Here is a 27388-nt window from a genome sequence, read left to right on the forward strand (position 1 = left end):
GGATCGAGGTTCAAAGCCAGCCCGGGCACTAAAGTCCAAGAGACTCATATCCAATGAACACCAGAAAACGGCAGTGTCGCTGTAGTTCAAGGGATAGGGCGGTAGCCTTGAGCTGAAGGCCCAGAGTTCAAGCCCCACGATCACCAAAAGAAGAAAAGCACTGCTGGTTGCTTAGCTCACATGATAGAGCTTCAGCTGTGAGTGGAAAAGCGGAGTGAGAGTGAGAAGCCTTGAGTTCAAACCCAAGTATGAACTCTACCAATCAGTAATTAAGTTAAACTCGATTACTGGGGTTTCCCAAGACTGGTTTATACATAGCCGGACGTCTACACCTGACAGTTCTGGAGCTCCCAGGTCCCCAGGCACTCCTTCCCACCATATTTAGGGTGTTGTTTGAGCCACATAAAAACCACTCTCTCCAGAGCAGAAGTCCTAAAGTATCCCCATTCGTTGTTGAATGTGTTAGGCCCTAGAATAAGTGTTGCAGGCAGGATAGACAAGTCTTAGCCATTGCTTTCAAGATACCCCATTCCTCTAAACAGGGATGCATGTGCTGTATGGTTGGCATCCAGATCTCCTGAGTGATGGGGATACAGATAAGCCTGCTCCCCCTTCCCATCCCCAACCTGCAGCTTCCTCTTCCCCCAGAAATCACACAGTATTTTCCAAAAAAGGCTTTAATTTTTATCTTGAGGATTTTTCTGGGACCAGGCAGGAGGAAGAGTATCTGCCAGACTGACCATCGATGGGTTCTATTGCTGGGGGGCTCCGAGAAGAGGGCTTCATTCTTACCCCCATTGACCGATGGTTCCTTAAAGACAGAAGTTGATGGCTGTAGGTTCAAATCCAACTCTATACAGGGTTGCTATGTGACTCTGGGCAAATGACTCCCCCTCTTTGAGTTTATTGTGAAGGTAACCTCATAATCCCTGCTCCGTATACCCGGGGTGGCAAACAGGGCACTGGCCCCTCATCTGAGGTACCCAGATGGATACAGAGTCCCAGATTAGCTCTGCCACTTATGGATTCCTGTGTCCTTAGGCAAGGTCCTGGCCTTCAAGTTCTCAGGTTCTTCAAGTGTGGTAAAGCACTCGCTTAGCAAGGGTAGGCAGGGCTCTGAGTTGAAATCCCAGGACCGTCACCCAAAATTCAACACAATTGTCTGGAGTCTTTAACTCCCATTTCTGGATGGGAAGCATGAAATGTTTCTATGGCTCCTTATTTGAACCCTGTTATACTAAAATAAGTCCTTGCCAAATCTTGGAGGAGTGAGGAGGGAAAGGAAGGGGGAACAGTACCCCTGGCCTGTCTTCTAGAGTAACATGAAGGAGACCCTGCTGAGCCCAGAGGCCTCACCTGGACTTCCGAGAGACACCCTCTTTGTGCCCCTTTCCTGCCTCAGCCAGCAGCTGCTCCTCATCTACACCCAGGGCTGACAGCACCTGAGAGAAGCGCCGGGTGACAGTGAGTCGAGCGTTGGCCTGAGGAGAAAGAAGAGGGATTCCCGCTCTTCCCGGGGCTGCTGAGGCTCTGATGACCAAGAGGGTCCCAGGGATAACAGGGGTGCTGTCTGCTTGCACCGTTGCGGTCCCTCACCTGCATGGCCTGCTGGAATAGGAAGGGTCGGGCCTGCACCCGGTGCCGGATGCCCTGCAGCTCAGCCTGGTACTCAACAAAGCGCTGTCTCTCTTGGCGCCTGAGGGAGAAGCGAGACTGAGTGGCTAAGCTACAATCCATCTTCAGGCCAGCGCCTGCCTGCCAATTCTCCCTGAGGACTTGACCATTAGAAATGTGAAACCAGGTGCTAGTGGCTTATGCCACATTCAGGAGGATCATGGTTTGAAGCCAGCATGGGGAGCAAAGTAGGTGAGATTCACATCTGCAGTTAACCATCAAAAACCTAAAAGTGGTGCAATGGCTATAGTGGTAGAGCCTTGAGGGAAAAAGCTAAGGGACTCAGGCCCTGAATTCAAGCCCCAGGACCAGCATGCCTGTTCATGTACGCACATACACATGCACAAACCATCAAAAAGCCAGAAGTGGAGATGTGGCTCAAGTGGTAGAACACTGGCCTGGAGTAGAAAAAGCCAAGCAAGAGGCCCTGAGTTCAATCCCTAGTGTGTACACAAAAGAAAATTCAGAGGAGAAAACTAAATAGAGCTGGGCACTGGTGGTTCGTGCCTGTAATCCTAACTACTCAGGAGGCTGAGATCTGAGGAGCCAGCCTTGGCAGAGACATCTGTGAAATTCTTATCTCCAGTTAACCACCAGAAAGTTAGAAGTGGGGCTGTGACTCAAGGGCTAGCATGCTAGCCTTGAGCAAAAAAGCTCAGTGATAGCTCCCAGGCCCAGAGCTCAAGCACCAGCACCAGTACAAAAACAGAAAAGAAAAATGGTCCAAATACAAGAAGGAAATAAAACAGACGGGCCTGGAGTCTGGCCTAGTGGTAGAGTGCTTGCCTAGCACAAAGACCCAGGTTCAATTCCTTGGTACCACATATATTCAAAAACAAAAAGCTGAAAGTGGTACTATGGCTCAAGTGGTAGAGCTCTAGCCTTGAGAAAGCCCCAATGTTCAGGCCCAGAGTTCAAGTCACAGGACTGTCCTCCGCCATCCCCCCCCCCCAAAAAAATAAACAGCCCAACTCCTGACCATGTACAATAGTCTCCAGGAGGCCCATCAGGGATGCTCCTGGCCCATGTTAGGTACTGCTGTCATAGTTACTGTCTTTGAGCTCTTCAGCTCAAGGCTGGCACTCTACACCTTGAGCCACAGCACCACTTCTAGTTTTCTGTTGGTTAATTGGAGATAAGAGTCTCATGGACTTTAATGCCTGGGCTGGCTTTGAACTGCGATCCTCAGATCTCAGCCTCCTGAGTAGGTAGAATTACAGGCATAAGCCACTGGCACCCCAAAATCTTTATCTGTGAAGATGGCCAGGCCAAACTGCCTTGAAGTCTGCAGCCGGCCCCCAGGTCCCCCTGGTCCTGCATTCCTACCTCAGCTCCTCCAGCTTGTGCTGGGTAGTCCCCGACCCTCTGCTCCCTCGGGGTGCATAGGCCGCCAGACAGCGGGCCACCTGGTGCTGAACTCGCTGCTCCCTGGCCCTCCGCATCTCTGCCTGCTGTCGCTCCTCCTGCTGCTGCCGTTCCCAGGCCTGCAACAGGGTTCTGGGTGGGGAGAGAACAGAGAAAGTGCACTGGAGGAGAAGCCTCAAGGAGGGCTAGGGAGATTGGGGGGGCCACGACTGCAGGAGGAACTGTGAGTCCTGGAGAGTGAATGGGGGGAAGTCTGGCCTAATGAAGGCTTCCCCTAGCCGTGTTGCCCCCAGGAAAAATTCAGCCTTTCTCCTCTCCTTGCATGAGCCCCAACTGTGAACTCCTTGACCCAGGCCTTGTGAACCCCATGGAGCTCGCCAGCCCACCTGCCAGCCCGCTTGAATGGTCTGAAGGACAGCTGTACGGATGGGCAGACAAGCCAATGGATGAAAGAATAGGAAAAGAGCAAATCCTGAAAGGTTCAACTGAGGTGAAAGGTAGGGATAGTCAAATGGCTAAGGGCTAAAAAACCTGGAACAATCTATCCCTGTACCACTTAAGCCATGTCATCAGTCCTCAGGCCTAAAGCACACTTTTCCCAAAACTCAAGGCCAACTTCTTACCAGATATTTGTTCAAATGTCACTCCTAACCATAGACTTTCCCTGGACCCCTCATAAGCTTCACTTCTGATTTTCTGGAGGTTAATTGAAGATAAGAGTCTTTTCTTTTCTTCCCAGTCCTGTGGCTTGAACTCAGGGCCTGAGCACTGTCCTTGGGCTTTCTCAACACTAGAGCTCTACCGCTTGAGCCACAGCATCATTTCTGGCTTTTTCTCTGTATCTGGTACCAAGGAATGGAACCAGGTCTTCATGCATGCTAGGCAAGCACTCTACCACTAGGCCAGACTCCTGGCCCACAAGTCATAGACTGGCCGGACCACGGTGGCTCACGCCTGTAATCCTAGCTATTCAGGAGGCTGAATAGTGCCCGGGCACTAAAGATCCTGAGACTCTTATCTCCAATTAATCACTGGAAAACAGGAAGTGGGGCTGTGGTTCCAGGGGTAGAGCAATAGCCTTGAGCTGAAGAGCTCAGGGACAGCGCCCAGGCCCAGAGTTCAAGCCCGTATGACCCACAAAAAATAAATAAATAAATAAAAAATATATATTTGTTTCACTGGACTGACATAATTGTCTAATGTGTCTTATGTTCCAGACCTGGTGCTTCTCAGGGCTAGCTCAAGAATTAATTGTGATATCCTGAGGATCCATGAATAGAGAGATACATATCACAATAATCAGTTAATAGATTAATGGATGCATAAAAGGTAAGAAATGAACAGAATGTGCTTTGGGTTAAGATAGCTGGCCAAATAGAGAGATGGATGAATGGAGGGATGGATGAAGGATGGACAGATGAAATGGCTACTTTGCAAGTAGATCAATAAAGGAATAAATGAATACACAAGAGACAATGTCTTTGGAGAACTGCCCCGTCCATCATCCACCCTTGTTCTTACTCTACCTGGTGGCTTCCTGTCGTTTGTGGAAGGTGCGATTAGGGAGGTTGGCAGACAGGAATGTTTCTTCATCTCCCAAGTAATGAGCCTTTCCACTCCTGTTGGAGGCCCGCAGAGCAGCTTGCAATGCCTTCCAGGTTGGTTTCTGGGAGCCTGCACACAGAGGGACCACGTCAAGGAATAGCCTCTTTCCTGGCCTGAGCAATCTTCCCCCCAGCACCCAGAGCCCAACGCATCACCTTTTGACTCTTCCCGAGTGGGTCTTCGCCTCCCACCTTCTCTCCCCAGTGTGGCTTCAGGGGAACCCAGTTTTTGAGGCCCACACTCACCATTGTCCAACTCTTGCTGTAACTGTTTGTGAAGGTTCTCCAGATCCCAGGGCCCCTCCACGTCCTTAGACTTTGACTTTCCCCTTGGTGGTGCTCGGCTGCTGCTGGTGTTGGTACTCCTTTGGTGACTCTGGCCTTGTAGGTCCCCGTCTTCCACGGCCTCTCCAGGATTCTGGTCTTTTTTCGTCGGGTTGCCCTTCCTCTTGTGGAAGGTATCTGGCACTTCCTCTTCAGCCTCTTCTGATGTATCTGAGAACTGTTCCTCGTCCGAGATGGCGCCTTGCCTGTGGACCTGGGGCTGGTCCTTAGGGCTCAGAGCTTCTTCAGCCTCCTCAACCCCAGAGCTTTCCGGCTCTGAGGCCTCCCCATCCTCCTCAGACTCCGATCCTGAATCTGACTTGTTCTTGGCTTTATCAGGAGGCCGGGGGCCTTCTCCCCATGTGTCCAGCCGCTGCCTCCTCTTTGGGTTTTGGGCCTCCATCTTCTGGTAGAAGTCGAGGGCCTCTGGGAGGTTGATTGTAGGCTTGTGCCTCGACCTGAGCTTGGAGGTGGTGGATGAGGAGGGCCATGGGGATGGGGGGTCAGCGACTTCAGAGGCGCTCTGCTGAAGTAGAGCCAGGCCATCTGCAATGTAGCTCTCCCAGGCCCACTGGAAGGGAAACGAGGGTTTCCGAGGAGAGGGGAAGAGCCTGAAGAGGGAGAGGATCAGGGTCAAGGTTGCGGTTGGAGTCCCTCCATACCCAGCCTTGCCTCCCAGCCTGTCCTCGGCTGCTTACCCCTTAGAGGAGCCTTGACTTTTCTTGTTCTTCCCCCGGGGCCGGCGGTCCTTCTTTGCTGTCTGTCCTGTATTCTGAGATCTCTTCATTCCATTATAACTCAGCATGACATCACCACTGCCCCGTCTATCCTGGGACAGACGAGGAAGCCAGCTCTGAGCAGTCTTCTGGATCATGCTGCCCCTCCCTGGGGACTTGCCCTCTAAGTACCCTGACTGGGCCCTGTACCCTCTAAAACTGACTGGTCACAATGACCATTCTTTGGTTTTTCTTTCTTTTCTTTTGTTTTCTTTTTTTTTTTTTTTTTGCCAGTCCTTGTTTGAACTCAGATCCTAAGCACTGTTCTTGGGCTTTCTCAAGGCTAGAACACTATCACTTAAGCCACAGCACCACTTCCAGCTTTTTCTAGGTTTGTAGTACCAAGGAATCAAGCCCAGGTCTTTGTGCATGCTTGGCGAGCACTCTACCATTAGACCAAACTCCCAGCCCACAGTGACCATTCTTTAATATATTTTTTTTCTTTTCCAGTCCTGGGGCTTGCACTCAGGGCCTGGGCACTGTCCTTGAACACTTTTTGCTCAAGGCTAGAGCTCTGCCACTTGAGCCACACTGCCACTTCTACTTTTTCTGTGTATGTGGTACCAAAGAATCAAACCCAGGCCTTCGTGCATTCTAGATGAGCACTCTTCCACTAGACCACACTCCCGGGCCCCTCATTCTTTATATTAAAACAGCAAGAGCCAGATACCAGTGGCTCACACCTGGAATCCCACCTACTCAGGAAGCTGAGATTCATGATCACAGTTTGAAGCCGGTCAGGCAAGAAAGTCTGGAGACTCTTAACCCCGCACAAGAAGTGAAGTTGTGGTTCACGTGGTAGAGTGTCAGCCTTGAGCAAGAAAAGCTCAGGACAGAGTCAGGCCCTGAGTTCAAGCCCCAGGATCGGTGAGAGAAAGAGAGCCCCTCCCCAGTGCTTAGACTTTCGGGTATTTGCCTTCCCTAAGGCCATGACCTCCTCACACAGCTCCAGCATACCCAGTACATAGAGCCAAAAGCTTAGGCTCAGTGGTCTCAGAGCCTTCACCACATTCTGCTGTCGGGGGAGATTGGCAGGTTTCCAATGCAAAGCGTTGATGAATATTTAAGGGAAGGGAAATGGTAGTTACCTAGTTAAATCATTACATCCTTCTTAAAGTAATTCATTTGCATTCTGTGTCCCATAAATATGTATAATTCTGTGTCACTTTAAATTTTAAGACCGATAAGTACTCTACCACTAGGCCACATCCCCAGCCCAACTTTTTTGGTCATTCCTAAGGCTTGAACTCAGAGCCTGAGCACTGTCCTTGGGCTTTCCTCAAGGCTAGAGCTCTACCACTTGAGCCACAGCATCACTACTGGCTTTTCTATGTATGTGGTTCTGAGCCCGGTTTTTGTACATGCTAGGCAAGCATTTTACAACTAGGCCAAACTCCCTCCCCACCCCCTTTTTTTAAATTGGCCATAGGGCTGGAACTCAGGGCCTGGGTATTGTCCCTGAGCTCTTTTGTTCAAGGCTAGTGCTCTACCACTTTGAGCTACAGTGCTGCTTCTGGTTTTCTAGTGATTAATTGGAGATAAGAGTCTGCCTGGGCTAGCTTTGTGCTGGCATCCTCAGATCACAGCCTCCTGAGTAGCTAGAATTATAGGCATGAGCACCTAGCTACAAATAACATATGCCATATATACATATATATGTGTATATATATATGAGAGGGGGGGGAGGGAATATCCATTGGTCAAGAAAAAAAATCAGGCAAGGGGCCGGCATAGAAAAAAGCCAGAAGTGGTGCTATGGGTCAAGTGGTAGAGCTCTAGCCTTGAGAAAGCCCAAGGACAGTGCTCAGGCCCTGAGCTCAAGCCCAGGACTGGCAAAAAAAAAAAAAAAAAATCAGTCAAGTGCCAGTGGCTCATGTCTAATCCTTCTTACTTAAGAGGCGGAGATCTGAGGATCCTGGTTCAGAACCAGCCTTGGCAGGAAGCTCTGTCAGACTCTTATCTCCAATTAATCACCAAAAAGACAGATAGGAAGCTGTGACTCAAGTAGTAGAGTGCTAACCTTGAGCACAAAAGCTCAGGGACTGAGCCCAGACCCTGAGTTCAAGCCTCAGCACCACTGTTACACACACACACACACACACACACACACACACACACACACACACACACACACACACATACACACAAAAGGAAGCCATGCTAAGTGGCACAAATCTGTAACCCCAACACTCCCTCGACTTCCAACTCCTATATGGGAGAATTGCGAGTTTGAAGCCAACCTAGGCAACTTATAAGGCTAGTTCTACAGTTCTGAATTTCTCACAGGGCTCTGGACTTGCTAGAGTCCCCCAACAGTGCTCTTCCCACAGTGTGCCCTAAATTACTTTATTATTCATCATCTTCATCCCACACCCTTTAAGTCTCCTCCTCCATCCTCCCCAAGTGTCCCCTAAACCTGAGCTGGAGTCTCAGCTTCTTCTCAAGAGCCTGGCCTCAGCCCTGGCTTCTACCCCTGGGCAGTTGGAGGTCACCCCTCATACACACACTGGCCCTGGCCCTCTCACCTGTCCTTTCTGGGAGAGGCTAGACAGAAACTTGATGAGCCCTTTGGTTTTCTCTGGAGTCTGTGACAGCAGATCCTGCCTTGGTCTCCTGGAAGTGGCCCTGACCAACTGTTGATGGGAGTTTTGCATAGCGATGTCCTCCTCCTGCCCCACCCCCGCCCGCAGCCCTGGAACTACCTGCCTGGCCATCTCCATGGCAACTAGTCCTTATCCAGTCTGAAGGACTCTGGCAAAAGATACGCAGATAGGGCTCAGCCAAGAGAGGTGAGGCTAACTTCCTTCCAGTGGGAGAATTGACTAAGACCAGGAACCACAGAGCCTTATGGGACCTGGTAAGTCTCTTGCCTCAGGACTTGCCATCTCAAAGGGTCCTCATGTTATACAAAGCTGGTACCTAAGTGGGCAGTAGAGCCTGCTTGAAGCTGAATGAACCAGAATGAACTCTCACCTGAACCAGAGCCCAGAGGAGCCATCATTTCAACCTTATCCCCACTTCCTGCCCTCACCAAGGAGCCTTGGGATGCTAACCCCTGGTGTTGACCTCTGAGCCCCACACTACAGAGATGTGGGGCATAGCTGAAGCCAGGGCACTGGATCCCCTAGGGCGGAGGCCTGGTTTAGCTTTGTATTTGCTCTCTGATCATTAGCCACCATCGTGGGCCCGGCTTATAAATTTTATTTGACCATCAGGTACCAGTGGCTTACAACTGTAAGCCCAGCTACTCAGAAGTGGCTGAGAACTGAGGATCATAGTTCAAAGCCAGCCTGGGAGCCAGGCAGCAGTGGCTCACACCTGTAATCCTAGCTACTCAGGAAGCTAAGATCTAAGGATCGTGGTTCCATGCCAGTCCAGGCAGGAAAGCCCATAAGAGTCTTATTTCTAATTAACCAGCAGGAAGCTAGAAATGAAGCTGTTGCTCAAGTGGTAGCATGCCAATCTTTTTTTTTATTGTATTTAATAAAAGGGTTACATGATATTTGCCAGACAGAAGGTGCATTAATTCACATTAGCATGACAATATTAAACAAAAAAGCTAAGGGACAAAACCCAGGCTCTGAGTTCAAGCCCCAGGACCAACACACACACACAGACAATATGTTATCCTGGGCACGGGTAGTTCATGCCTGTAATCCTAGCTACTCAGGAGGCTGAGATCTAAGGATCACGGTTCAAAGCCAGAATGGGCAGAAAGGTCTAAAAGACTCACCTCTTCAATTAACTACTAGAAAACCAGAAGTGGTGCTGTGGCTCAAAGAGACAGAGTGCTAGCCTTGTGCTAGCTCAGGGTCAGGGCCCATGCCCTGAGTTCAAGCCTCATGACTCACCAAAAAAAAAAAAAGAAAATCACAAGAGCCATATACTTAGCAAATATCTGTTATGACAATTACTGCTGGTCATTTTGAGGCAGCAGAGTATTGAGGTTATAGGTGCAGGGAAAGAAAGTGCTTGGGTTTGAGTTCCAGCTCCTCCACTGGTGTTGTCATCCTTTTTGCTCATGTTTGTCTTCCCATGTCCATCCTTATATACGGCCTTTACTGTCTTCATGAGGTTTCATAGTTGAGTGGCAGAATGTTCTTGTGGGACTTGCACTTGGGCCCTGGGTGCTGTCTCCGAGCTCTTTTGCTCAAGGCTAGTGCTTTACCACTTTGAGCCACAGTGTCGCTTCCAGTTTTCTGGTGGTTTGTTGGAGGTAAGAGTCTCACAGACTTTCCTGCCTGGGCTGGCTTTAAACCATGATCCTCCGATCTCCCCCTCCTCGAGTAGCTAGGATGACAGGTGTGAGCCTGGCTTCTTGACCGATCTTAACCCAGTAGCTACTCCATGGACATGGCTCCAAACTGCTTCCCTTTGACAGACATCAAAGCCACGGAAGTATCTGCAAAATAAATGTCTGTAATCAAACATTACTTCTTATGTACCACAAGGTAAGGGATACAATTAATTCAGCTCTATGCCCCTCAGGACCAAAAGAAGAGAAGAGGGGAAAGGACATGTTCAGTAATGTACGAACAGCCAACTAAGAGAGAAAATATATGAATGTCACAAATAACACAAAGTATACCAACAATAAGAATAGTTTTCAAGTACATGTCACATTAGCAAAGAATTTTAAAAGCCAATGCTGGGGCTTGAATTCAGAGTTCGTGCCCACATTTGGCTTTTTTCCTCACACTCTACCGCTTGAGACATGCCTCTACTTCCAGATTTGGGGTGGTGGTTCATGGGGGAGGAGGGTCTCCTGGACTGTCCTGCATATGCTACCTTTGAACCGTGATCCTCAGGTCTTAACCTCCTGAGTAATTAGGATCTCAGGCATGAGCCTGTGGCTGCCTTCTTGTGGATAAGAAGTCCCAGGACATAGCTGGCACATGACTGTCACCCTAGCTACTCAAGAGGCTGAGATCTGAGGATCAGGGTTCAAAGCCAGCCTGGGCACTAAAGAATGTGAGACTCTTGTCTCCAATTAGTCACTAGAAAATAGGAAGTGGGAGTGTGGCTCAAGGGGTAGGGCAAGAGCCTTGAACTAAAGAGCTCAGGGACAGCGCCCAGGCCCAGAGTTCAAGCCCCACCACCACTGAGAAAAACAAACAAACAAACAAAAACACCTAAAAAAAAAGCTAAGTGTCTAGGTTCCGAGTTCCTGATTCAACCCCCAGCACTGGTGTGGACACACACACACACGCAAACACACACACACACACAGAGTCAGAAGATGGTTCTAGACCTGTGGCTGTGTAAGGGTTAGGAGAGGTCAGAAAGAAGTGATCTTGGAGACAGGGTTCTGGAAGCCAGACATAGCAGTCAGTGAGAAAGAAGCTTGCTGAGGGCCCCCTGCCTGCCAGCTGAAGAAAGTGTCCCACACAGGAGTGAAGTGATTGTGACAAAAGCCACTGAGAGGTGAAGGCAAGGCCAAGAACTCACAACTGAATGCACCAACCTACTGGTTCCCTAGGTCCGTTCTCCAAGGACACATCCATTGTTGGGGGCCCAGGCAGACCCACCCAGGCTGGGGAACCATCGCCAACCTCTGCCCCTTCCCACTGCTTCCCACAGCCCTGCCCGAAACTTGCCCTCTGAGGATAGTGTAGGAAAGTATTTTTCTCAACAATAGGAACTTGTATGTTCTGTCTGCTCAACAGGGTGACCCTAGATTCACAGTGCAGGAATCACCAGAAGGCAAAATCCTAGGGGGCTGCTGGGTCTTTAGGGGGGTGGATCCCTAGGAGAGAGTGGATCTGATAAACACACAGAGGAACTTGGACCTTATGAGGACAAAATGGAGGGCTGGAGTGCTACCCTACTCTCAGTTCACTACCCCAAAATTTGCTTTCCCTGCTATGTCAGATATGACTTAAAACAATGGTAGGGTGGGACCTTTTAAGACTAAAGCAAAGCTGGGCGCGTTGGCTCACACCTAGAATCCTAGCTACTCAGGAGGCTGAGATGGAAAGATTGCAGTTCAAAGCCAGCCCGGGCACTATAGAACCTGAGATTCTTATCTTCAATTAATCACTAGAAAATGGGAAGTGGGGCTGTGGCTCAAGAGATAGTAGGGTGGTAGCCTTGAGTGGAAGAGCTCAGGGATAGCACCCAGGCCCAGAGTTCAAGCCCCAAGCCCCACAAAAATAAATAAATAAATAAAAGACTGAAGCAAAACCAAAACAGGTGGGGAAAGAAAAGCCAACTAGGATATCAGGGTAGGCTGCTCCTTGCACCTCGAGACCCAGGCCCCGCCACACGCTTGCCTTCCCATGCCTCTCCTATCTACATATGGCTCTTTTTCTTTCTTCATGGCACTTATCTACCGCCATTGAGAGTTGGGGACTTTTGGCGCCTTTTTTTTGTTTGTTTGTTTTTGCAAGTCCTGGAGCTTGAACTCAGGGCCTGAGCACTGTCCTTGGGGTTTTTCCTCAAGGCTAATTAATGCTCTACCACTTCTGCCACAGCACCACTTCTGGCTTTTTTCTATTTATGTAGTACCAAGGAATTGAACCTGGGTCTTTGTGCATGCTAGGCAAGCACTCTACCACTAGACCAAACTCCCGGCCCCCTTTTGGTGCCTCTTTCCACCTTGTCTGGTGGTATTACAGGACAGCCATTACTGTGGGTTTGTTTGGCCAGTTCACCTCCCCAGAGCAAGAACAGGAGCAGGGAGGGGCCCTGAGCTAGTGTTCAGCAAATGTTTGTTAAGTGATTGCAGGAAAACATTTATGATAGCCGTGAACTTTACTGGCCTGTGCTTCGCCTCCTCCTTGGGGAGGAAAGTCAGTTAGCTCCTTCTGAAAGATACCTGGTGGTAGTGTTTTGGTTTTTTAAATCATATGGTATACAGACTAAAGCAGCTTGTGCTCTTTGGTTTATTTATGGCATTATGTCAGCAGTGAACTTGCATAGCCTCTTTATTTAAAATTTCATTATTTATGTTGTGTGTGCGCGCTGTACTAGGGTCTGAGCCCAGTCCTTTAGCTTTTTTACTCAAGGCTGCCACCCTACCACTTGAGCCACACCTCCACTTCAAGCTCTTTTGGTGAATAATTGAAGATAAAAGTTTCATAGACTTTTCTGTCTTCTGGCTTTGATCCTTAGATCTCACCTCTTGGGTAGCTAGATTACAGGCCTGAGCTGCCAATAGCTGGCTTTCTTATTTATTTGTTTGCCAGTCCTGGGCTTGAACTCAGGGCCTGGGCACTGTCCTTGGGCTTTCTCAAGGCTAGCACTCTACCACTTGAGCAATACTTCCAGCTTTTTCTATGTAGGTGGTACTGAGGAATAAAACTCAGGGCTTCGTGTATGCTAGGCAAGCACACTACCACTAAGCTATCTTCCCAGCCCAGAAGTCCTAGTTCTTATTCTGTCTGTTAGAAAATGACATCCGAGGGTCTGAGAGTTTGGCCCAGTGGTAGAGTGCTTACCTAGTATGCATGAAGATCTGGGTTTGATCCCTCAGTACCACATGCACAAAATGCCAGAAGCAGGGCTGTGGCTCAAATGGTAGAGCACTAGCCTTGAGGAAAGCCCAAGGACAGTGCTCAGGCCTAAGATGAGTCCCCAGGATTGGAAAAAAAAAAAGACAAAAAGAAAAGAATATGACATCTGAAGGGTTGGGCATGTGGCTTAGTGGTTGAGAGCCTGCTTATCACATGAGATTCAAAATTCAACTCCCAGTACCACCAAAAAAATAAAAAGAAAATGATACCTGAACACGCACATTTACACTAGTAGGAAGGCTGCAATCTTGTGTGTGTGTGTGTGTGTGTGTGTGTGTGTGTGTGTGTGTGTGTGTGTATGTGTACTGGTTGGTACTGGCGTTTGAACTCAGTTATTGGAGATAAAAGTCTCCAGCTCAGGCTGGATTTGAACTATGATTCTCATAGCTCAGCTTCTTGAGAAGCTAGAATTATAGGCATGAGTCACGGGTTCCTGGTTAAAGTCTTCAATTTTTATTTATTTACTTATTTTTGCCAGTCCTGGGGCTTGGACTCAAGGCCTGAGCACTGTCCTTGGGCTTTCTTAAGGCTGCTTCTCTACCACTGGAGCCACAGCACCACTTCTGGCTTTTTCTGTCTATGTGGGACTGAGGAATGGAACTCAGGGCTTCGTGCATACCAGACAAGCATTCTATCAGTAAGTCAGAGCTGGGTGGTGAAGCCTCCTAGCCTTCTCCCTCGGCCCCCTGTCTAGCTTCTGGGGCCTCAAATCAGGCATCCACCTGGGCAGATGTGAGGCAGAACCTCACCCCACTGCCTTCTCCCCATTCTAGAAAGGGAAGGGGTGAGGATGAGGAAGGGGAGAGGGAGAGAAAGAGAGAGAGAGCTGCTGCTAGTGACACAAAAACAGTGCTCAGCTAAGGCAGGACTGAATGAAGCGTAGGTGGTGGCAGAGAAAATGGGAGTGAGTGGCAGGTGGTAGGGAGTGGTGGGTGGAGATGGGCACAAGGAAACCCACAGAATCCAATCCCCTGGCCTTCCTCCTTGCTGTTCCAGCTCTTCTCCTGAGCCCTCTCCACAGACACCTGGGTGGCTCGGTCTAATTCCTTGCTTCCTGGGATTTCTTCCAAAACCTCACCCCATCTGAGCCTGCCCTTCCTCCTTTCTTATGTGCAGCAGGACTCACCACCTGACATGCTGTTTGTGGTCTTCATCGTCTCTCTCCTTTAGACAGAAACCCCAAGAACATTTTGCTCACACAATCACTACCAGGTAGAACAGTCCATCATGTGCAATAGAAGGGAGACAGACACAGAATTTTTGTGGGTATGGCAGTCCTAGGATGTGAACTCAGGGCCTGGGCAATATCCCTTAGCTTTTTCACTCAAGGGTAGCACTCCATCTCTTGAGTCATAGCTCTGTCTCCATATTTTGCTGGTTGGTGCTATTGACCAGGACTCCCTTGAACAGATCCTCAGTGTGTAATGGGGTGTGAACTCAGGGCATCTCAGTCTCCCTTGGCTTTTTTGCTCAAGGCTAGAACTCTACCACTTGTGCCAACCCTCTACTTCTAGCCTGTTGATTGGATCTCAGACTTCTGAGTAGCTGCGATTATGGGCAAGGACCACAGTTGGTTGGGCTCAAAAGTGCTTTTTGTTGTTGTTGTTGTTATTATTATTATAAAGGTGATACACAAAGCCAGTGTGGTGGCTCACACCTGTAATCCTAGCTACTCTGGAGGCTTAGATGTGAGGATCAAGTTTCAAAGCCAGCCCAGGCACTAAAGAACCTGAGACGCTTAAGTCCAATTCATCACTAGAAAACAGGAAGTGGGGCTTTGGCTCCAGGGTAGGGCGGTAACTTTGAGCTGAAGAATTCAGAGACAACACCCAGGCCCAGGGGTAGTGTGGTAGCCTTGAGCTGAAGAGACCAGGGACAGTGCCCAGGCCTAGAGTTCAAGCCCCATGACCCACCAAAAAAAAAAAAAAAAAAAGTGGTGATAAACCGAGAGAGGTTTATGTCAGGTAATGAGTACTTTTTTTTTGAAAGCAGGGTCTGAGCACTGTCCTTGGGCTTTCTTAGGGCCAGTGCCACAGCACCACTTCCAGCCTTTTCTATGTGTGTAGTAGCAAGGAATCAAACCTGGTTTTCATGCATGCTAGGCAAGCACTCTACCACTCCCTTGCCCCATGGGAACATTTCTTTTTGGATAACATCACCCCTTCCCTTCCTTTCTCCCAGTTTGTCTGTCCTGACCCTACTCACAAGTTGTCTAGTTCATTTTTCTACATAGTGTCTGGTGGATACCACTGCTGCATTTGTTCACCCTTTCTGTGCCTCCCCTTACCCTCCCAGAAACAGCTAAGCCAACAAGACAAAAAGAAAAAAACCAAACAAACTTCGTTTCTATTTCTTGGTGGTTTTTTTTTTTTTTTTTTTTTTTTTTTTGGTGGGCTTGAATTCTGGGCCTCAACGCTGTCCCTGAGCTCTTCAGCTCTAGGCTATCACCCTACCCTTGAGCCAAGCCCCACTTCCTGTTTTCTAGAGGTTAATTGGAGATGAGAGTCTCTGGTTCTTTTGTGCCTGGGCTGGCTTTGAACCTTGATCTTCAGATCTCAGCCTCCTGATAGCTAGGATTACAGGCATGAGCCACTGCACCCGGCCCACTTCCCATTTTCTATGGTTAGTTGGAGATGAGCCTCATATTCTTTAGTGCCCAGGCTGGCTTTGAACAGTGATCCTCAGATCTCAGCCTCCAGAGTAGTTAGGATTACAGGTGTGAGCCACCACGCCCAGCTTCCTGGCAATCATTTTGGAAAACATTTTACCCAATCAGAGGGCACATAGGCATGGAGCCTCTGTCTTCCTCCCCTAAGACAATCCTCCTTTGGTGTCATTATCTTGTAGAACTGGAGACTTGTATAATTTATCACGTTCTAGTATATTTTAGATCTAGCTTCTGCATGTAAGAAAAAACTTGTGCCTCTCCTGTCTACAAGTCTGTAGTCTTCTCTCCTCTCTGACTTGTAGTTTCTCAGCTCAGCTCAGCCACCAGTACCACGGTGCCAGCCACTCTCTCCATTTGTGGCACTTGATGGCTGTCCTCTCTGAGTGGCTCATCTAGGTGGCCTGTGCAGGCCCTCCCTGCTCTCTGCTGAAGTCCCCTGCTCTTCAGGTCCATACACCTGCTTCTAGGCCTCCAAGTCTACATGCCCATTCGATACCCTCAGTGATCCCATAGGCACCCCAAATTCATCCCAACCAAACTGATCTTAAGGGCAAATTCCCGTTGTTTCTCCCAAGTCTCCCATCTGGAAGACTCCTTCCACCCCTACCAACGGGTTACTGACAAGAACCAGGAAAAGGATGTCAGGGATTCCCACCCCCTTCCCTCATGCTCAGTCAAGCCCAAGGCTACCACAGGCCTGGTCTCCTCACATGCTCTCTGCTTCACCCTCACCCATGCTCCCAGATGTCACTGAGGTCCTCTGGATACCTCTGGCTGGAAGAAGCCAGAGACACCACCAACACCAGAAAGACCCATGGCCTCCCCAGCTCTAAGAGTCTGAGAAATGTTCCTGGACCCAGAGGTGCAATGTAGCGGCCACCTCCTTCCTGTGTCACCATATCACCGTGCCCTGGAGGCACTGGAGGTTCCAGGCTGCTCAGAAAAGCGCATGGATGGGCAGACAGACTGCTCCACTAAAACCATCTCCTCCTGCTCCTTCCCACAAGCTTTTTTTTTTGGTGGGTCATGGGGCTGGGCACTGTCCCTGAGCTCCGCAGCTTAAGGCTACAGCCCTATCCATGGAGGCACAGGCCCACTTCCCCTTTTCTAGTGATTAACTGGAGATAAGTCTCTGGGTCTTGGGGCCGGGAGTTTGGCCTAGTGGTAGAGTGCTTGCTTAGCATGCATGAAGACCCGGGTTCAATTCCTCGGTACCACATGCATGGATAAAAGCCAGAAGTGGTGCTGAAGCTCAAGTGGTAGAGTTCTAACCTTGAGAAAGTCCAAGGATAGTGCTCAGGCTCTGAGTTCAAGGCCCAGAGTCTCTGGGTCTTTAGTGCCAGAGCTGGCCTCTTGAGTGGCTATGATTACAGGCAGGCGCCACCATTCCCGGCTCTCAAAGCTCTTCACGGTGATGAATGCAAAGCTCTACAGGATTCAAGACACACTTCCTTTTTTTTTTTTTTTTTTACCAGTCCTGGGGTTTGAACTCAGGGCCTGTGCACTGTCCTTGGGCTTTTCCCTCAAGGCTAGTGCTCTGCCCCTTGAGCCACATCACCACTCCCTGCTTTTCTAGGTGGTACTGAGTAATCGAACCCGGGTCTTGTAGGCATATAGGCAAGCACTTCACCACTTAGGCCAACCTCCTGGCCCTTTTTTTTTTTCATTTTTTTTAGGTACCTGATGCTTTCACACATTGGCTGAGCCACACCTCCAAGCCCTCCTGTCCCTTTTTAGGCAGCCCAGGGAAGAGCAGAAGCCTGCCTAAGGTCACGCAGGACAAGAAGCAGTCTTCCAGTGGAGTTAGCACCTGCTGCCTCAGGCCCCTGACCACCCTCCCATTTGTCTTTCTTCAATGTCTTGGGGAACCCCAGCACTGCCATGGTAACCCGACTCCCTATTTGACGCTGTCTTCCCTCAGCCACTGCTAGCCCACCACGAATCGTGGTCCCAGCAGGTAGAGGATAGGAAAGCAACCACATGTCTCTGAATAAAAGCTGGGAACACACCATCTCTTTCATTATTTTTTTAATAAATTTAAGAACAACTCCATCTTTTCTCCTCCCCCCAGAATAACTAAAACCAACTAAAAGGGGGTATAGCCAGAGAGCGCTACGAGTCATAGTCTTCTTCATCCTCTGCATCACGTGCTGAAGGGCCTGGGGGGGCCGGAGGCAAAGGCAGAGTAGAGGCAAAGGGCATGAAGGGGGTTGGAGGGCTGCAGGGCAGAACACAAGAGGAAAATCAGGCTCTCATCCCATTCTAGCCCCAGGAGTTCACACTGTGCTTTGTACAATAGGAGCTATGCTATCCCAGGCCACCCACTGCCCTGATCAAGGTGAAGACCTTCCCAGAGGGCGTAGGTATGGCTTTAGTGCCACAGCACCCACCCAGCAAATGTGAGGCTCTAGTTTGAACCTTGGTACCTCCATAAAGAAAAAAAAAAAAAAACTCCATCCTCTCAACTGGTCCCCTCCAGCCCCCCCTTCCCGAGTCTACCATACCCAACATTACCAAGTTGGCCATGGAGGATGAGAGGGAAAGCAAATGGCTCTGGGGAGTCTGGGAGCCTCTGCTTGGTGTTCCTGAGCTGCTTACCTCTGAAAGTGGGCAGGGGGGTGGCTGGCTTGGGGTGGAGGTTGCGGTGTGTCTTCTTCCCCATCAGTATCTGTGTCCTCAGACTCATCCTGTGAGCACAGCAGGGGTGAGGGTAGACCAGGCAAGGCAGGGAGCTGGTGAGCTGGTGACTCTCACCTGTAATCCTAGCTACACCAGAGGCTGAGATCTGAAGATAATGGTTCAAAGCTAGCTCAGGCAGGAAAATTAATAAGACCCTTGTGTCCAATTAACCACCAAAAAAAAAAAAAAAAAAAAAAGGGAAGTGGCACTGTAGCTCAAAGTAGTAGAGAGCTAACCTTGAGTGAAAAGGGGACAGGGACAGCAGCCAGGCCCTGAGTTCAAACTCCACAACCAACCAAAAAGCAAAAAGAAAAGGCCGGAGCCTATCCGTGTGGAGCCCAGGGCCCTGCGAGAGAGGCAGAAGCCAGGGTGGCCACCATGAGGGAGGACAGTAGGTTGGTGGGGGGGGGATTCACTCACCTCCTGTTCAGAGTCTGTCCCTGATAATTTCTTGTCTTTGCCTTTGCTTCCCATTCCACCATTCTTCCGACCACCGCTGCCTGGCTTCCGGCCCCTTCAAGAATGTACAAGCCATCTGCCCAGAGGCCTCCCGGCGGCTCGGCTGTCCCCTCCTCGGAGCCCCCCGCCCCGGGGCCTGGCCCTCTCCCACCTGCAGACTTGGCTCTGGCCACTCACCTCCGAGGACCCTTGTCCCCATCCATGTGGTTGTCCTCCCCGTCCCCCTGCATGTCAGGCACGGATGCCACCAAGTCCTTCAAGAAGTCAAACTTTTGCTCCAGTTCGATGCACTGCTTCCTGGAAGAGGTGGGAAGGACGGACCCTCAGGACCCCCCCGCCCCCCGCCCCCCCGGGCCCCCCGCGGCTGCTCCGGGCTCCGGGCCACTCACAAGTGGGAGGTGGTCATGGTCTTGGCATTCCGGGACTGGGTCACCTGGCAGGCCTTCTTCAACAGCGACTCCAGAAAGAGTTCGAGCGCCCGGGCTGGCGGGGCGTCAAGGAAGCCTCGGGAAAGGGGAGCGCCCCGGCCCGCCCCCCGCCCGCACCGCGGCCGCCCCGGCAGGATACAGATGATGACGGGCACCGCCGCCGCCACCTTCCCGATCTCCTCGTCCGTCTGCATGATCTTCTTGATCCGGGCCTACGAAGGCGGCAGGGTTGGGTCCCGGGCGCCGGCGCCCCTGACGGGGGACCCCGGGAGGACGGGGGCGGGGGGCCCGGAGCCCGCGGGGCCCGGAGGGGGGCGGGGCATCCAGGCCTGCGGCACCGCAGCGCCCGCCCCCCGCCCCCCCGCCCGGCCCGGGCCCGAGCCCGCCCGGAGCCCGGCCCGCCGCCGCCCCGCCCGGCCACGTGCGTACCGGCGGGAACCGCGCGTTGTACTTCTTCTTTTTGCTCGGCATCTCGGGGCCTCTGTCGTCGCGCCGGGCCCAGAGCCGCCGCCCGCAGCCTGCCGGCCCCCGGGCCTGCTCACCGCCCGGCCGCCCGCCGCGGTTCCCCCGGGTCCTGCGGCCGCCCGCTCCGCCCCCCGCCGCTCTCCGGGTCCTAGCGCCGCCCGTCAATATGCCGCTCACACGCCCCCAGCGCCCGCCTCCCGAAGCGTCCGGGGCTGAGCGCGGCCGTCCTCCCCCAGGCCCGCCACTCCCGCCCGCCCCTAAGTCAGCAGGGCGAACGTTAGCCCCGCCCCCGCCGGGCCCACCCCACCCTGGATTCCCGCGGCGGCCCCGCCCCCCGGCCGAGGCCCCGCCCTCCGGCCGCGGCCCCGCCCCCCGGCCGCGGAGTCCGGCCCTGTGGCCCCGCCCCGTGGCTGTGCTTGTCTATAAAGTTGTTGTTGAGGCTGCCGGGCGCTAAGATGGCGGCGGCGGCGGCGGCCGTGGCGGGGGCGGGGCGCGGCGGCGGCGGCGGCGGCGGCGGCGGCGGCGCGGACCCCGGGCCGGAGCGGAGCCGGGCCCGAAGCTGGGCTAGCGCCGAACGCAGCGAAAACCGGAGGTAAGTGCGGGAACTGCGGGAGGGGCGGGGGCGCCGCTCGGGCGTGAGCATTAATGGCGGCGGGCGCCGCAGGGCCGGAGCCTCGCCGTCCTGCAGGCCCTCACCAGCCCGGGTTCGAGTCCAGACACCGCCCTCTCTGGGTCTCGGTGTCCGGGACTTCAGACGCCCTGCAGCAGGCCTGGCTCGGGGCCCGGCCGTCCTGGGGCCCCGCCGCGATCCGGCGGCCGCCCGCCCCGCGAGCGTGCGCCCGCGCCAGGCCCGCAGCGGCGCCGACGCTCCCCGCGCACCGCGGTGACCTTGGGCAAGTCCCCTTCCCGTCGGCCTGGGAAGAACCAATCGCGTCCGCAGGCCTGACGTCTGGCTGAGGCCCGTCCAATCGATTGGACAGGATCGTCTGTTACCCATTGCGAAGAGGGGCCACTGAGGCACGGTGGGTGCCGCACGGATGAGCGTGGAGCGTGGCCAGCCCCTGGGCCCAGCAGTCTCGTGACTGTCTCAGACTTTCGCTGACCTAATTCCCCCCCAGTAGGATGGAACCCGGTGAGGAGCTGGAGGAGGAAGACTCGGCTGGTGGCCGAGAGGATGGCTTCACCGCTGCCGAACACCTGGCTGCAGAGGCTATGGCAGCCGATATGGACCCCTGGCTGGTGTTTGATGCCCGCACCACACCTGCCACTGAATTGGATGCCTGGTTGGCCAAGTACCCACCATCCCAAGTTACCCGCTATGGAGATCCTGGTTCACCCAACTCCGAGCCTGTGGGCTGGATTGCAGCCTATGGGCAAGGCTACACCCCCAACTCAGGGGATGTCCAGGGCCTGCAGGCAGCCTGGGAGGCTCTGCAGACCGGCGGGAGGCCCATCACGCCTGGTACCCTGCGCCAACTGGCCATCACTCACCAAGTGCTCTCAGGCAAGTGGCTCATGCACCTGGCACCTGGCTTCAAGCTCGACCATGCTTGGGCAGGTATCGCCCGAGCTGTGGTTGAGGGCCGGCTTCAGGTGGCCAAGGTGAGTCCACGAGCCAGAGAGGGTGGGCGTCAAGTCATCTGTGTTTACACGGACGACTTCACGGACCGCTTGGGTGTATTAGAGGCAGATTCTGCCATCCGTGCGGCAGGCATTAAGTGTCTGCTCACTTACAAACCAGATGTCTACACCTACCTGGGTATCTACCGGGCCAACCGCTGGCACCTCTGCCCTACTCTCTATGAGAGCCGTTTCCAGCTTGGAGGCAATGCCCGTGGCTCTCGAGTGCTGGACCGTGCCAACAATGTAGAACTGACCTAATGGGGCCAAGTAAGGGAGACCACCCTCGCTCCCCTGCTGGGGATGGAGCCTCCTGTCTTCCTCTTCCTCGTCGTCCTATGAAGGCCAAGCCCTCAGCTCTGAGGACTCGTCCACTCGGGAACTGCCTGCATCTTCAGTCCCTTTGAACTTCCGCCCTCTGTTCAGAGCTCAGTCCAGCTCCCACAGGCTGGGGGCTCTGGTCCCTGAGGGCCGGGCCCTCAGTTTCCCTCTTTGCTGCTGCTCCCTTCCCCTGTCCAGGACCTCAGGCTGGGTGCAGACATTAAAAAGAGCCTTGCTTAGTCACCCTCATCTCACTGTATCTCTCCCTTCTCTTCCTCCAGTCTTCCCTTTTTTCCTTGCTCCTCACAAGGGAGAAAACTTAGTGCTTCCAGTCCCTGTCCTTGGAGCTTTTGCAGTCCAGGGGTCAGGGGCCCTGCAGGACTGACTGCTGCGCATGCCATTTGAGAGGAGGGGATAGTTGTGCCAGTTCATCCCCTCACCTAGGGGGATACCAGGCTGTAGACATGGGGCCTGCTCCACCTGCCAGCTCACGGCCTGCATCGCTATCCTCCCTTCTCTGCCTAACTTGATGAGCCTGCTCCTGGCATTTCAATAAAACCCAGCTTGGGTCTGTGTCTTGAGTGTTTTTTAAAGTGCTGTCTTATGGTTGGTTATCTGCCTTGACTGATGGGGAGAGGCAGACTGATGCCTCTTATCACTGCCCCCAGTGATAAGACCACTGCAGGGGAAAAGGGAGGAGTTACCTCCGAGGGCCTCTGCACAGCCATCCCTGCACAGCCAACCACGTTCTCTGATTTCCCATCAATACAGGGGTTGACCGAGCTAGAAAGTCCCAAGGGACCACTTCTTATCCCCAGGGTGCCTTTGTTTATACTGGAGAAAGGTGCTGTCTTGGGACCCAGAGTCCCAGATCAAGGCACATGGGGTGGAGAGCAGAGAATGTGCTAGATTTCAGCACCCTGGGCTGAATGGGCAGGGAATGTACACACCTTAGTGATGACTAGAAGCCTTGTCATTGGTACTGCCTCTGCTGCCAAGCTGGCTGTCTCCAAAGCTCCCAGGCAGTTTGCTAAGCACTTCTATAGAATCCTCTTCACTCTCCCAGCCTCCTTAGGGAGATACTGACCCCAGCCAGCATCCCAATCACGATGGAGGCCAAGAGAGAAGAGACGTTTACTCAGGGTAGCTCAGGCCAGCACTTGCCCGCCTTGTTTTTTCAGTGTGGTCCCTGAACAGAGGGGAAAGCACGGCTACCACAGCTGCCCACAAGCAGCAGGATGTTCCCTGGCTCTCATGCTCTTGGGGCGTTGGAGCCTCTTGGAGCCTGGTTCCTGCTCCACCACTGTCCCCGCCTCTCCAGCCCTGTGCCCGGCCCTAGTTTGGTTAGGGGCCAGGGACTTTGGCAAGGAGCCCCTGGGGACACTGCTCTCGTGCCGTGCCTGAGCTGACTAAGCCTCCAGCAGCCTCACCAAGTTGGAATTTGGAGCAGAGGAGCGGAGATGCCACCAGGCTGACTGGGTGGAAGTGGCTGAGTCATGAGATGCTGGCTCAGCCCCCTCCCGCTTCCTCCCCACCCTGAGCTGAGCCCCCCCACCCTCCAGCCTCGGAAGTCCCCAAAGCTGATGTCTCTGCATCAGTGCCTCGCACTTCACTAAAGTAGGCCAGGGCTTGGGGAAAAGTGGGGGTTCTAAGTTGGGGACCTCATGGGTCCCCTAAAGATGTCCAGTGATGGGGCAGCCTCAGAGTCTCCCATAATGAAGCCTGCAAAATTGCCCCATTTCATCATTTCCATCTATCCCTCACCATTTACCTACATGGCAGCAGTCCCAACTTGATTCCACCCCAAGCTTCCTTCCCTGAGCCCCCCACTCCCCCACCCCGCCAAAGCTAGTGCCACCTACCTTCCTGAAGAACTGCACATGCCTCCTCCAGGCACCTCTGTGGCACCAGTGTGGGATAGAGGCTCTTCCTTCTCCTGGGCTGGCATTGACCTGTTTCTACCACCCAGATCCTTCCTGCCTGTGCACACTCCACTGAAGCCAACTGGCACATCCCTCCCTCACCCCCTGGCAAGCAGCCTTGAGCCTGGGTTCTCCCTTCTGCTTGAACACCTGCTGTTCATCACTGATCATAAAATGGAGTGGTTACTTATGTAACCACATATCTCCAACTGACCCCTAAGCCACATGCAAGGACTGCTTTTGCCTCAAAGGCCAGAAGAGTCTAAATGTGAGCCCTGACTTCAGAACCACCTCTTGATGGGTGTGTGTGTGTGTGTGTGTGTGTGTGTGTGTAGTATACGTATAGGTGCACACATCAGTGAGAGGGCTTAAACTCAGGGCCTCGTTCTCTCAGTTAGCTTTTTCACTCAAGGCTAGTGCTCTATTCGTTGAGCCACAGCTCCATTTCTGGCTGTTTGATAGTTCATTGGATAGATGAGTCTCAAAGACTTTTCCTATCCAGGGTTGGCTTCAAATCATGATCCTCAGATTTCAGCCTCCTGAGTAGCACAGATTACAGTCCTAAGCCACTGGTGCCTCCCACACGTTAGTAAGTGAAGGAAAGGAAAAAGGAAAGAACTGACTCAAGCCCCTAAGGTCCCCTCCCACCTCCTTTCTCCTCTACTCCCTTCTCATCTTACTCCAGACTGCTGAAGTCAGTGGGTTTTCTTGCATGCATTTGACCATTCTCATTTCTGTGCCTTTGTTTATGCTGTAGCCTCTGGCCTGTTCAGTCCTCACGCACATACCGGGCTAACTCCACATCTTAGACCCACGAGAGGGTCTAACCTCCCCAGATATCTTATCCCAGGCTCCACTGCACACCCACCATGCTCCAGCACACAGCCTACCCTAGGGTTAGTGTCAAATAAGCAGATTGATCAACATGTGGACTGAATAAAGTCATTTCTATTTGTAGGTCTCAGTTTCTTCCTACTAGCAATAAGAGTCAGCACTCTGCAAAGCCTTTATCTGACTCTGTTGTTATTGTTATTTTGCAGAAGAAAAAAACTGAGATGAAAAAACTAAGCTGGGCACCAGTAGCTTGTCCTGTACTCATAGCTTATAGGGGAGGCTAAGAAATGCCCTACTGAATTACTATGTTAAGCTTCCTTCAAGGAAATAGTCTTTGCATTCTTCACCGATTATACTTTATAGCAAAGTTAAATTAAAATATATACTTTTTACAAGCAAAAAAACAGAAATCAAGTCATCTATCAAACTTAAATGAACCAAAGGCTTTGATTCATTTTCAGCAGTCAATCATAATTATTGGCAAGTCCATGATTTGAAATAGTTGAGGATCTTGTCAGTAATTGGCAGAAAATCTTCTTTACATATGACGATTGTTTCCACATAAGACCCATTTTGGAGCTCAGGCTCTTCAGTTGAATCATCCTTTTGCTCTGCTACATCACCTGGTTGTTTTTTTTTTTTTGGCCAGTCCTGGGCTTGAGCTCAGGGCCTGAGCACAGTCCTTGGACTTTCTCAAGGCTAGAGCTCTACCACTTGAACCTCAGCACCACTTCCAGCTTTTTTCTATATATGTGGTACCAAGGAATCGAACCCAGGTCTTCGTGCATGCTAGGCAAGCACGCTACCACTAGGCCAAACTCCCGGCCCTTCATCACCTGTTGATGACTTTTTACCACTCAAATAAAACACAGAGCCCAGGGCCAGGCTCTGAGCCCAAGCCCAGGACTGGCAAAAAACAAAACAAAAACAACAACAACAAAAAAAAAACCACAGAGCCCAATAGCGACCAAGTGCCAACATGTGGAGAAAAGATATCTTCCTGTACCATACTGAGGCTGTTTGCGGTTACACGTTGAGGCTGTCAGTTGACGGAGGCCCTAGGCACTATCCTTTAGCTTTTCTGCACCAATCTGGTGCTCTGGCACTTGAGCTACAGTTCCATTTTGGCTTTTTGATGGTGAATTGGAGATAGAGCCAGCACAAGCCAGTTTCAAATCTTGATTTTCAGATCTCTGCCTCCTGAGTAGCTAGAATTACAGATGTGAGCCACCAGTGTCCAGCTCAAGACTCTCTTTTAAACAGCTGGGTATGGCGATATGCATCCATTATCCTAGCTAAGACAAAGTGCCTAAAATGGGTGGCTCAAAGCCCAGGTATTCAAAAAATAATTAACACAATAAAGGACTGGAGGCCCAGGCTCAGTGGTAAAGAGCCTACCTAGCAAACATGAGGCTCTGAGTTCAAGTTCTAGACTATCCAAAAGAGGAAACTGAGTCCTACACAAGTTCAGGAATGGAGTCATAGTCATGGAGCTAGCAGATGGTAGACACAAAATTTGAACCCATATCATGCAATTCTAGAGCACTTGATCCCATGCTGCTCATCTGAGACCGATGGAAGCAGGTGCCGAGTGGGACCTCCAGAAAGAAATGAGACCCGGCAGTGACTTAGGATTGATTCATAAACCACACAGCTTAGAGCTTCAGAACCATTTGGGAGGCAGGCTGGCAAAAATGGAGGTGCCCTCTGACACTGGTGCGGCTACCCAGAGAGGAAATCCCGGAGAGTGGAGGCAGCACTAGGCCTACCTGTATAGGAAGGATCTCCCTAGGCCTACAATGGGGACTGCCTCCCCACCAGGGCAAGGGTGCCCCCAAGCTGGCAGGAGGGAGGCTCTGCTCTGTCCAGCTCCTGCCTACATGGGAGTATGTATGTAAGTACCCCAGATCAAACTTGGACAAACCCCCATGTCTATCTCCTTTAAAAACAAACAAACAAACACCAGAAAGTTCTGAGTGCTAGTGGCTCATGCCTAGCTACTCAGGAGGTTGAGATCTGAAGATCATAGTTCAAAGCCAGCCCAGGCAGGAAAGTTCATGAAACTTGTATCCCCAGAAAAAAAAAGCCAGAAATAGAGGTAAGGCTCAAATGATAGAAGGCTAGTGTTGAACAAAAAAGCTAAGAGACAGCTCTCAGGCCCTGAGTTCAAGCCACAGTGCATGCATGCACCCCACTCTCACCCCCACCAGGATGCCAGAAGCCAAGGAAACTTCTCAATAGCCGCCTCCCCATTCTTCTCCTATACACAGGGCAAACCCCCAGGCCCTGGGGAGGAGCGCCAGAGGGGTCAGACTGCCTGATCCCTTACTCAGGCCTGGACCCAGGTCTCTGAATCAGGGAATACAGGAAACAGCCAAGTTGGGAGATGCAGCCAGAGCCTTGTGAGGGTTTTGGGGATTTTCCCAGCAGTGGCAGCTGCGCCCCACTCCTGCTGGCTGGGAGGGGCCCTGGCAGGGCTGAGGATTGGGTCACAGAGCTGATTCATGGGAGAGGGGAACTTCCCTCTTGTGTGACGCACTTCCCCTGGGTATCTAGGGGTACACGTGAGGATGCTCAGCTGAGAAACCCACCAATCTTGTCTTTCTTTGGTCACTGGTCTCCTGGCAGGGCAGAGAGATAAGCGACCAAGTGATGGGGCCTTGGGGACAACTCCCCAGGAAAGAAAAGCAGACTGCAACTTGGAGTAAAGGCTGGACCGAGCACACCTCAGGTCC

General features: G+C 52.0%; 3 protein-coding genes across 6 annotated transcripts; 1 reads left to right on the plus strand and 2 right to left on the minus strand.

The window, feature by feature from the left end:
- Nucleotides 1-661: 661 nt before the first annotated feature.
- On the minus strand, nt 662-8422 carry Tsga10ip (testis specific 10 interacting protein). 2 transcript variants are annotated; one of them, XM_090347325.1, is made up of 8 exons: nt 8269-8422; nt 5666-5796; nt 4890-5578; nt 4566-4713; nt 3001-3171; nt 1597-1696; nt 1357-1442; nt 662-811 (listed from the first exon to the last, which is right to left on the minus strand). In XM_090347325.1, exons 1-8 carry the CDS (start codon nt 8395-8397, stop codon nt 685-687), a joined length of 1581 nt encoding a protein of 526 aa, XP_090203451.1. In that variant the 5' UTR covers nt 8398-8422; the 3' UTR covers nt 662-684. The 2 variants fall into 2 exon arrangements, with proteins under 2 accessions (XP_090203451.1, XP_090203450.1); XM_090347324.1 differs by having other exon boundaries at nt 1357-1481.
- Nucleotides 8423-17938: 9516 nt separating this feature from the next.
- On the minus strand, nt 17939-20100 carry Drap1 (DR1 associated protein 1). Its single transcript, XM_090347326.1, has 7 exons — nt 19921-20100; nt 19631-19703; nt 19453-19546; nt 19241-19360; nt 19025-19118; nt 18524-18612; nt 17939-18143 (listed from the first exon to the last, which is right to left on the minus strand). The coding sequence occupies exons 1-7, from the start codon at nt 19960-19962 to the stop codon at nt 18038-18040; spliced, it is 618 nt and encodes a 205-aa protein (XP_090203452.1). The 5' UTR covers nt 19963-20100; the 3' UTR covers nt 17939-18037.
- Nucleotides 20101-20396: 296 nt separating this feature from the next.
- C16H11orf68 (chromosome 16 C11orf68 homolog) lies at nt 20397-22472 on the plus strand. 3 transcript variants are annotated; one of them, XM_090347327.1, is made up of 3 exons: nt 20397-20548; nt 20937-20978; nt 21078-22472. In XM_090347327.1, exons 1-3 carry the CDS (start codon nt 20412-20414, stop codon nt 21835-21837), a joined length of 939 nt encoding a protein of 312 aa, XP_090203453.1. In that variant the 5' UTR covers nt 20397-20411; the 3' UTR covers nt 21838-22472. The 3 variants fall into 3 exon arrangements, with proteins under 3 accessions (XP_090203453.1, XP_090203454.1, XP_090203455.1); XM_090347328.1 differs by lacking the exon at nt 20937-20978 and having other exon boundaries at nt 21075-22472; XM_090347329.1 differs by lacking the exon at nt 20937-20978.
- Nucleotides 22473-27388: the final 4916 nt, after the last annotated feature.

Source organism: Megascapheus bottae, chromosome 16 (genome assembly GCF_031878675.1).
Source record: "Megascapheus bottae isolate mThoBot1 chromosome 16, mThoBot2.hap1, whole genome shotgun sequence".
In the NCBI taxonomy this organism is placed as follows: Eukaryota; Metazoa; Chordata; class Mammalia; order Rodentia; family Geomyidae; genus Megascapheus; species Megascapheus bottae.

What these genes read in the sequence shown, in the direction of transcription:
- Drap1 (XM_090347326.1), bottom strand. Translation starts at nt 19,962, where the DNA reads ATGCCGAGCAAAAAGAAGAAGTACAACGCGCGGTTCCCGCCG. An exon ending in ACCATGACCACCTCCCACTT is followed by an intron (nt 19,361 to 19,452) that starts GTGAGTGGCCCG and finishes CACCTCTTCCAG; the next exon opens with GAAGCAGTGCATCGAACTGG. An exon ending in GGACAGACTCTGAACAGGAG is followed by an intron (nt 18,613 to 19,024) that starts GTGAGTGAATCC and finishes CTGTGCTCACAG; the next exon opens with GATGAGTCTGAGGACACAGA.
- Tsga10ip (XM_090347324.1), bottom strand. Translation starts at nt 8,397, where the DNA reads ATGCAAAACTCCCATCAACAGTTGGTCAGGGCCACTTCCAGGAGACCA. An exon ending in ACAGCAAGAGTTGGACAATG is followed by an intron (nt 4,714 to 4,889) that starts GTGAGTGTGGGC and finishes CTCTGTGTGCAG; the next exon opens with GCTCCCAGAAACCAACCTGG. An exon ending in AAACGACAGGAAGCCACCAG is followed by an intron (nt 3,172 to 4,565) that starts GTAGAGTAAGAA and finishes CTCCCCACCCAG; the next exon opens with AACCCTGTTGCAGGCCTGGG.
- C16H11orf68 (XM_090347327.1), top strand. Translation starts at nt 20,412, where the DNA reads ATGGCGGCGGCGGCGGCGGCCGTGGCGGGGGCGGGGCGCGGCGGCGGC. An exon ending in GAACGCAGCGAAAACCGGAG is followed by an intron (nt 20,549 to 20,936) that starts GTAAGTGCGGGA and finishes TCGATTGGACAG; the next exon opens with GATCGTCTGTTACCCATTGC. An exon ending in AGAGGGGCCACTGAGGCACG is followed by an intron (nt 20,979 to 21,077) that starts GTGGGTGCCGCA and finishes CCCCCCCAGTAG; the next exon opens with GATGGAACCCGGTGAGGAGC.